Here is a 10,151-nt window from a genome sequence, read left to right on the forward strand (position 1 = left end):
TGAAAAAAATATATGATCATGTTTTACTATTTTCAATAAAAAAATTCAACTTGTTTAGCAATAATTTAATTTTTTGGCATAGAAAAACAAATTAGTACTATATAACAACTATGAAATAATTTATAATAATTATTATTATTGTTATCTGTAAAATTATATATAAGGTCCAGTCATTTTAATTTTGCTTGTTCCTAAGTAACTTCACCATCAAAGAATGAAAGCAAAGTGAAAATGACATAGCTTGATACTTCCATATGTGAAAGTGAAACACTGAGCTCTCAAAACCTTTGTATTTTTCTCAGCAACATAACAATTTTAACAGCTGCTACATCAATATCATTACTCCAAAAGATACTCTTTTTATTTTTTTTATAAATTCAATAAAAATTCATCTACCTTGCTTAATTTAACTGCATTAAAATTCAAAAGTAGACATGATCACAGTAGCAGAAATAACTAATAATTTTGGGTTAAATTATATAAATTAATACATATAATTCCCAAATTGAAAAGCAACATATTAGGTAAAATGTTATTGTTGCTTTATTTATAAATGGTTTAAAATTGAAGGAAACTTCAAATTTCATATGTTATCAGGTAATACAACTAAATCAAAGAGCAAATATATTTATTTTTATTTTATTTTTTTGAGGAATTTTTTTTATATTTTTTTGTTACATTTAATTAAAAAAATAAAATAAAAAATAAGATGATAACGGTGTGTGTCCTTTACCCAACACCGACAATGGACTAATTTCTATATATGTATATATTTACAAAAATAGAATAATTACCTAGTTGCCTATACTATGAAATTCTATTTATTTATGTGCAAATATTTCTTAATTAAGGGTAAGCAAAATATATGTATCAAATGTACATCTTGGATTTTTTCATCTCAGGTTTAAATTATTGCTTCTGGATTATATAGGTACATAAATATAAGTCATGTGATTCATGTTAAATACTGTCTACATAATAGTAAATTTTATATTTTTGGGTAAATAATTTAAATCTTTCTAGGGTTAATTTTTTTTTTCTCTAAAAAAACTTTTTTTAGTATTAAATGAATATCATGCATTTAATCTTATGTTTTTAAAAATAATATCATGCATTTAATCTTAATAATAAGGATAAAATGAGTACTTTTCAATGTGTTGACTTCATTGTATGTGATAGATATGCAAAATTTGATAGAATAATATTGCAGCATCAGAACTAAAATACAAGAATATATTCTTTTAAAAATAAGAGGATATTAATATTAGTATATATTTAGTCAAATCTCATAAAAGTTTAAATTATTATCCTTATTTCAATGAATGACTTATTAATTGAAGTGGTTAACATTTCTTAATTAAGATTCTTTTTTTTTTCTTTTGATTAATTTCTTAATTAAGATACTAAATTAGAGAATTGGAGTTGTGTTTAATGTTATCTATGGTGAGACCCCTTCTTAACACTAATTTTAAATTCAACCCAATGATAAAATAAAACCATTTGGCATTTCTCTAAAAAAAATTAATTTGAAGAATGATGGGTTTTCTATTCCTATAAAATAAGATAATTTTCTTTTGTATGAGTCAATTAATTAGTTATTTGATGCGGGGGTTTTAGAGTCTCTTAAAACAAATGTTCGAAAGTTTAAGGGTCCGTTTGTTTCAGCTGGTCTTGTTTCCTATTTGCTATTGCTATTGTTGTTACCTGTTTGCTGTTTGCTGTTACTGATAGGTAGTAATATTAGTTGTTGTTTTTTATGTAAAAAGCAGCTGTTTCGGAATTTTACCATACATTTTCTATCTTCTATTTAGTATTGAAAGGCGAAAAGAATTTTTGAAAAATGGAAACAAACGTGCACTAAATCTTGATAAATCTATTTGTTAATAAAATTTCGATATATGATAAGATCAACATGTGTTGTATACGCTCATCCAAGAAACATTCACTTGTAGGGGAAAAAGATCATTATAAAAGTTATTCTTGTATTTCACCTATTAATTTAAGCTTTTAGGTCAATTAATTATCGAAATTCTTTTTTTTTTTTATTATACACTTGATGGACTATAAATCATCATTTTGTTATTATATAATAATAAATCTAAAATGGAAATAATTTATAAAAGAGAATAAAAATACATAACTTATTATAAATACATAATTTAATTAAAGAGCAAAATTACACCAATATCTACTATACAATTACAAATAGAATCCACAAAGCTAGCTAACTAACTTATAAATATGCTATTTCTACCCAAAAAAAATTTATAAATATGCTACGTTTCTCATTATGTATTTCCTTCTCAATAAATAAAAATAATAATAAAAAAATACAGAGAAAGTCGACATTTTCTTAATATACCATATATAATTTTTTTAAAAGAAAAAAATAATAATCAACAGTTCCCGAAATCTCTAACAGAGAAAGCAGAAGTCTTCTGATCGGACATAGTTCCGGCATGACGTAGCCCTAGAGTGAGAGAAACATCACCAGCGGCAGTGGTCCCAAACCTTATAGTGGTCCCTCCATACTGACACGTGTCATCTGCCAAGTCATGATATTGTGGTGGTGGCGCCACCTCTGCTGCTATGGAAATGGTGGTGGAGTTTGTGGTGGTGGCCGTGGAAGTTGCTTGGTTTTCCGAGAAACATTGTGTGTTTATTGGGAGAAGGTGTGAAGGGTCATTTTCATTAGCATTTGCCGATCTTTTTCCTCCTCCGCCTCCGGTTGCGGTGGTCGGAGATGTTAACGGTGGTGGTGTTGTTGAACTGATTGTATGACCTCCATTGTTGTTATTGTTTTGTTTCCTTTCTAATCTTTCTTCATTTCCTCCATCTTCTTGGTCTTTTGATTCTGCTTGATACATCTCTTCCACCATCGGCTTCCATAATCGAACTCTCGCGTTTATGAACCAATTCGATACCTGAAAATGAACTAACTATAGTTAGCAAAAACAGACTCTAGTCGCTTAATCTAGATTTTAAGTGCATACGACATACTTTAATAACAAAAAATGTCACTTGAAAATCCAAAATAACATATTACAAATGATATTATTTTAGTACTTAATCTAGATACCTAATTCAATTTCTAATGTATAAAAAAATCTTAATTTAAAAAATACGACTTAAACAAATGCATAATCAATATCAAAGAATTCACATAAAAAAAATGGAAATTTACACATAAATTCAGCTTTGAAAAATTATTTACAACTATATCAAGTACTAATTTAAATAATGTCAAACTAAGCAAATAATTGTTTTCATATATTTTAAGAACTAGGTTTTATGAATTAGGGATCTAAAATATATTTTTTAAAGTTTATGATTTATGAATTGAGGTCTAAAATTTCTGAATTAGGGTATCAAATCATACGTATATAGAAAATAGTGACATATTAAGAATTAAGTTTTGTAATATGATTTAATTGTAATTTTACAAATAGATATGATTTTCATATAAAAAAACCCTAAACAATTGAAATTGCAGAGTTGGATCTAATTAATAGTTAACAATTCAAATAATTCATTTTTTTTTTCTATTATACTCAATATACAAAAAAAAATATTGAAGGATGAATTAATTGTTCGGATGTATTACCCACGAACTGCTGTAAAATTACTCAATGGAATGGTAATTTTATCAAGTAATGATTATTTGAAAAAAAAAAGGGTATTTTCCTTTGAATTAAGATATTTTGGGGGTAAATTCCTATAAAGGAACATAATTGTTGGAGTAAAAACAAAAAGGGTTTAAAGAGGGGGGCAGTAAAAATAGAAAAAAGACAAGAAAAGAAAAGAAATGAATTATTAGAAGTTAGAACATTTATTTATTGAGTGTGTTAAATGGTGGTGCTTTGTGTAGTTGGAGAATCAAAGCTGCAAACTTTCATGTCTCATTTCTCATGTACTTTGCTTCATTTGTCACATATTAATTTATAATGTCTGACCCAGTTTCTTCACTGTCTCAGTATTTATGTCTATTTCAGAATCTATGACCCTTTTTTCTTTTATTTTTTTTTAAAAGAATCCAAAGATAAAATTAATTAATAATTAAAACATTTTGATGCAAGTGTACTGAACATACTGATGGTCTCTTTTTTCTTCTCCTACCTTTATTTTTAATGTCTGTAATTGAAGTTTAGTGCAGCAATCCCCAAATATGAGAAGTTTGTGACTGATCTCTTGTGTTATGTGTATAAAAAGAGAGAGAAAGAGAGAAGTGTATGTACCTGATTTCTTGATAAACCAGTCTGTCTAGCTAATAGATGCTTATCAGCATCGCTTGGATACCTGAGAAACACACGAGATAATGACATCAGATACTCAGACAGACAACCCTTTTCTGCTGCTGTTGCATCGACTGCCCGTCTTAATCTAAGAAAAAGATCCATTCACACACTGCTTTCTTATGTTTACTTCAAAGGACAACTGCACCGTTTACTACTTCTCTTTTATGCTTTTGTTTATTTTTATGGGTTCCAAGAATTTCAACTATGGAAACATGTAATCAACAGATACATACTGATTACGTTACTTAGAAATGGAAATTCAGATGGACACCTATTTCTAAGAAAATTATAGCTAAGAAACTGAAATGGAAACAAACACCATGCGAAACCTATAAATGCTAATGAAGAAGAGTTTTCGTGTAACATACACTGGATGAGGAGGACAAGCGATAGACTACACAAGAGTGCACTTACTTTGGTTGAAAGACAAGGTTGGCTTGTAAGCTCAACTCACCCTTAACCTATGTTGTATGGATACGGATACGAAAATAGATACTGGAAACGTGATTTGTAAAACATAATCTTTATATAAAACTATCTTCAAAATGCAAACAAACACGGATACGAACACAGACCATAAATACATAAACGTTATTAAAAAGTAGTGCCTGTGCAACATAAAGCTAAGAACGGATTGAGGGGGATCTAGAGGGCTTGAGCATCCACTAGTCACCATCAAATGCTGAAAATTCTATGAAAACGGTGTATGTGGTTTTGATTTTTTTTATGTAGAAACATCCAAAAAAGTATTAGTTTTAGCCCTCGTAAATTAGGAGAGACCACCATCACAAACACCTTCTATCAGTGAATTTTAAATCTGTCATGCAGAGTAACAAGGGTTCAATTCTTAATCCCTAGAGATAAGAATATAGTTGTGATTAAAATAATTGATAGGAGAGATTGGTCTCTCAAAAGAGACCTATTCAGCTCAAATTTGGCTTAGAATGAAGTCAGTTTAAGATACCAAATGGTTAAACACAAAAAGTATGAATCACGCTCAACTCGAACAACTATAGACAATAGCAGAGTCAGCATTCGAAGGCTCGCGGTGGAATTTTTTTAGCCAATTTATCTACTTATATTCTTCATTTATCAAGGTGCAATTGCAGCATCCCCAACAGATTTTTCGAGATAAAGGATGGTTCCCGACAGCCGGAGATGCCGCGACACCTCATCATAGAATTTGGTTGTTAAAATTCTATAGTGACCAAAGTTGTTATAATGCGTCACAAATAATAGTATGACATCAATCATTTCTTGAATATAATGAATGACTATGAATCCTTTTCCATTGATGATTCTGTTGCACTGTACAAAAGAGACAGATATTTAAAACAAAAAAAAAAGGTGGCCACTTATTTTATTACACTTTATTAAACTTTGTCTTTTTTATTTTTTTAAACAGTAGCTAATTTTCTGGTCTGCATGATACAAGAGACTACTAAGTATTTCACTGTATTGTATCAGACATTTATAAAAAAAAATAAAAAAATAAAAGTAGAGTACAAAGAAAAACTCTTTTCACAGCTTTTTAGCTGACCAGACAACATCTTTCAATTAATATATGCATGGCATGGCATGGCATGGCTTTCTTCCTTTTATCATCCAAAAATATTAATAATAATAAAAATACAAAATATAAAACCAAAGGTAAATTGGATCTTCTTCTGTATCCATCTGAATGAATTCAAAAAAACAAAACAGTAAAAACTTTCCTACTACTCATAATTTCTTTCTGAAAAAACATAAAACTTTGTTCAGAATTTTGATTTTTAGCTAGTGTGTTAGATAAAGTAGTTTTGAAGATATTAAGGTTAGGTTATATTAAGACTCAATAAAAAAACGTAAACGGTCCATATCGACCCGAACAATGAAAAACTAAACACATATTGATTATGTGCCTGTTTTTCCTTAATAACGTCTTCATAGATCGCAACAGTAGTAGAATTTCTTGTTAAGAGACACTTATCTAGTATATTATATAAAGTCATTCGGGTCTATATCGATTACGATCAATGAAAAACTAGACACATTTATATCCATGTATTGATTATGTGCCCTTTTTCATTAGCTGAGTTTAATGGATCACGACAATAATAGAATTTCTCTTTAAAGGAGACCTATTTAGCGTGTTATATAAAGTCGTTTTGAATATATAAGACCAAATACAAAAGGTAGACGAACTGTATCGACCCGAACAATGAAAAAACAAACATATACCCACGTATTGATTATGTGTCCATTTTTCATTTGTCAGGAGACCGTGACCCAATAATAGAATTTCTTGTCAAACGAGACTTAATATAGTTAATTTGAAGATGTTAAGCTTATAAGACTCAGTAAAAAAAGGTAGCGGATCCCACCAATGAAAAAACAAGCACATACTCATGTATCAACCATGTGCTCGTTTTTCATTAGTCGGGTGTACTTGCACTGCGACCATAGTAGAATTTTACGTTAAAAGAAACTTACGGGTGGAGAAAGTGTTCGAAAAGCCAAGCTCGGAGAATGTTAACGGATCGTTCGGGTAGGCCACGTTGAGGTCTCCAAGCTTCTTGTTCCATCATACCCATTTGATGAAAAGCTCTTTGTTGTCTCAAGCTTTGTTCAAGCATTTTCAACCTTGGTGTTTCTCCTTTAGTAATTCCTGATGAACCTGCCCCATCTTTTTCCCCTAATAATTCACAACTATTTTTCAATTGTGCAGCAATTGCATCTTTTAGACACCTAAAATGTCTTGACATTGCCTTCTGAGCTAGTGCAGTGTATGGCACAGCTGCTCCAAATCCCATCACTAAATCAAATGAGTTTACTACCATTTGCATCTGCTCACAATAATGGCTATATCTTCTATCCACCTGCAATTTTAATTCGTATCTATCACACGTTATTTTAATGTTTCATAATGTTCGATAAACTTAAAATAGAAGGATTGACTAGTGAAATAATGAATTATTTTTTTGTTGTAATGTATACACAAAAATGATCATTAAATTACCTAGTGTGTAAAATAGGACAACAATTACATCATAAATGACTCTGATATAAGACTCAGTAGTATACTCATTCTATAATTGTGACGTCAAAAAAATTCAAAAAAAAAAAAAAAAAAAACTGGGTTCTGTAGAATAATAATTACTTAAATAGGAAAAGAGAAAGAATTTATATGACTGTGATGTGGTATGAAATAATTCAAGAGATGAAGACCCAATTTCTGAATTTGTTAACCCCAAAATAGGGATTTTTGTGTAGCTAAAGAGAATATTTTAATAATGGGATTATTTGCTAGTACAGTGAATGAATGATTGAATATCTCCAAAATAGCCATTTGGCAGACTTGGTTTCTGATTTTTGTGCATCATGATAAAAACAATTACAAAACAAACACTTTCTCTGCAAAAAAAATGTTATAATTGGTATAAAATTTTGCAAGTATATGGTAAATTCTTAATGTATATATCTATCTATGGTAGCTTATTAGTCATCTTCAAAGTCTGGAGAAATGTCTGCTTCTTTCTGCAACTATACCCTCAAATAGTAGTCTTTTTATTTTTTACCTTACCAAAATCCAAAATATCTTAACAACAACCCTCCAATCCAATCAAAGTTTCAAACTTTAACACTAATTCAACTGAATTGCACACGCCGGGATGTACCCGGTTAATCAAAATAGTATGCATCGCTCTTTTGATTAGTCGGGTGTATAGAACGGCCTGAATTTTTTATGTTTATGTTTGGGTTTAATAAAATAAATTGGGTCTTGACTCTTGACTTAGAGGGAGAGAGAAAAAGAGAGAGATAGAGAGAGATTACATGCCTCATCAAGCATGGATAAAAGTTTGACCTTCCTTCTTTGATGCTCAATTCTATCTGCAGCTGATAAAGGAGGTGGATCTTTGGTTGAAGAAGAAGAACCACCGCCGCCACCGCCACCGCCGGAACTAGCTCCGGGATTATTAGAACTAGGGTTTGTGTTTTGCCTAGTGAATTTGGTCTTCTTGAATTGACCTCTTCCCACACTACAAAACTCTTCTAAAAGTTCTTGTGCTGCTTTGACATACTTAGAATTCCTCAAAACATTAACAACTCCTAAAGAAGATCCAAACCCAACATGAACTTGATGGTTTTGCCCAACTCCAAGTCCTCCTCCGCCTCCGCCGCCACCGGCCGATTGCAAATGCAATACTTGCTGGTGTTGGGGCTGATGTTGGTGTGGTTGTCCTAAATTATTCTTGTAATACTGAGCAGCAGCAGCAACATTGGGATTGGGATTAGGATTACCGGAGGATCCTCCGGGTGGATTATTATAATACAGTAATCCGCCTTCTCCGATCCTTAACTCCTCCGCTTTTGCAGCCTCTAAATGTTGCAAAGACGATGATAAAGATAAGGAAAGTCCTTGTCCTTCAACTACACTTCCAATCTCAGTTGGATTATTGGGTGAATTATCAGTAACCCAAGTGAATTGCGGTGGAGATATCTCAGTATTACCCCCAAAAGCACCACCGGAGATAGAGAAGCCAGATGGATTCGAATTCGGATTCTGATTTGGATTCGGAAGAAGCATATGAAGTGTAGAAGATGTAGAATTCGGATGTGAATTCGGAGGAGCAGGAGATGGTGATCTTGCTGGCTGTGGATTCATTAAAAAAAGCTGCATGGCTGCTGCTGAATCTGCATTAATGCCCGGAATCTGATTATGTTGCCGGTTGTTGTACCATTCATTCTGCTGTTGTTGCCGCGGAGGAGGAGGAGGAGGTCTGTAATTCGCCTGGTCTAGTAATTCAGCAGCGGTGGCAGGTCCTCCGGGAGGGAAATTGAACATTTCTGATAACATTCCTGCTGTTTCATAGACAGGAAGTCCACCTGATTGATCTTCTTCCTCAATTCCCACCAGTGCTCCCGGAGACGGCTCATATCCTGCCTGAACTCTAAGTTTATCTCGGCGGATCTGGTTAGCTAAGTGGTGGTGGTGATGGTGGTGCTGTTCTTGATGCGATCTCTCGAATCCATTCGAGAAGGAAAAGATTCCTTGATGATAATCTTGGGACATAGAATTAAAATTAACAGAATTTGTACTAGTGTTAGAAGAGTGAGAAAGAATTGCTATTCCCATATCAAATTCTTGATTTTGATGATCATCATCATCTCTTGTATATCTTCAGTTCTTGTTCTTGTTTGCTGCTGCTGCTATATGAGTTAGAGACAAGAAACACCCATCTAGAGAGATAGAAAGAAAGAAAGAAAAGATATGATTAGAGCTTTTCTTGAATTATCATTTATTGAAAAATAAATATAATAAAATAATAATATGTTCATCATATATATAGGGGGACATGAAAATATGAAAAAATAAGAAGTAAACCTCATGAAGTTGCAGAGTAAGAAAAGGATGAAAAGCTCATAGAAGAAGCCATCATTTTCTCTTGAATTCGAAAGAGAAAGACAAAAGCTTTGTTTGTTTCTCTTTCTTGTTCTTGTTGTTGTGGCTGCTGCACTTACTGAGTAAGAGAAGAGAAGTGAAGTTTTAACTATAAAATAAAAAAGAAATGGTTGCTTGCTATGAGAGAGAGATAGAGAGAGAGAGAGAGAAGAGAAGAGGTCGCTATTCTTTCTTCTCTTTTTCACTCACCATTTTTAAATTAAAATACAGTAGAAAATATAAAGAAAAGACTTGAGATATAATTTATAATTCTTTACTCAAATTACTTCACCATCCTCTCATATAGACCCTATAATGCTTAGGGGTATTTTTGTCATTTTACATACATTTTCAAATATAACTATAGTATCTAATATTTATTATTATTTACAATGTTCAACCACAAATATTGCCATTTGTATGACTTTGTCCAA

General features: G+C 31.6%; 1 protein-coding gene across 1 annotated transcript; it reads right to left on the bottom strand.

Annotated features, from left to right (window-relative positions):
* Positions 1-2,133: 2,133 nt before the first annotated feature.
* On the bottom strand, positions 2,134-9,915 carry LOC136230456 (BEL1-like homeodomain protein 4). Its single transcript, XM_066019520.1, has 5 exons — positions 9,661-9,915; positions 8,113-9,515; positions 6,768-7,153; positions 4,236-4,296; positions 2,134-2,924 (listed from the first exon to the last, which is right to left on the bottom strand). The coding sequence occupies exons 2-5, from the start codon at positions 9,409-9,411 to the stop codon at positions 2,397-2,399; spliced, it is 2,274 nt and encodes a 757-aa protein (XP_065875592.1). The 5' UTR covers positions 9,412-9,515; positions 9,661-9,915; the 3' UTR covers positions 2,134-2,396.
* Positions 9,916-10,151: the final 236 nt, after the last annotated feature.

This window comes from Euphorbia lathyris, chromosome 5, assembly GCF_963576675.1.
Source record: "Euphorbia lathyris chromosome 5, ddEupLath1.1, whole genome shotgun sequence".
NCBI classification, from domain to species: Eukaryota; Viridiplantae; Streptophyta; class Magnoliopsida; order Malpighiales; family Euphorbiaceae; genus Euphorbia; species Euphorbia lathyris.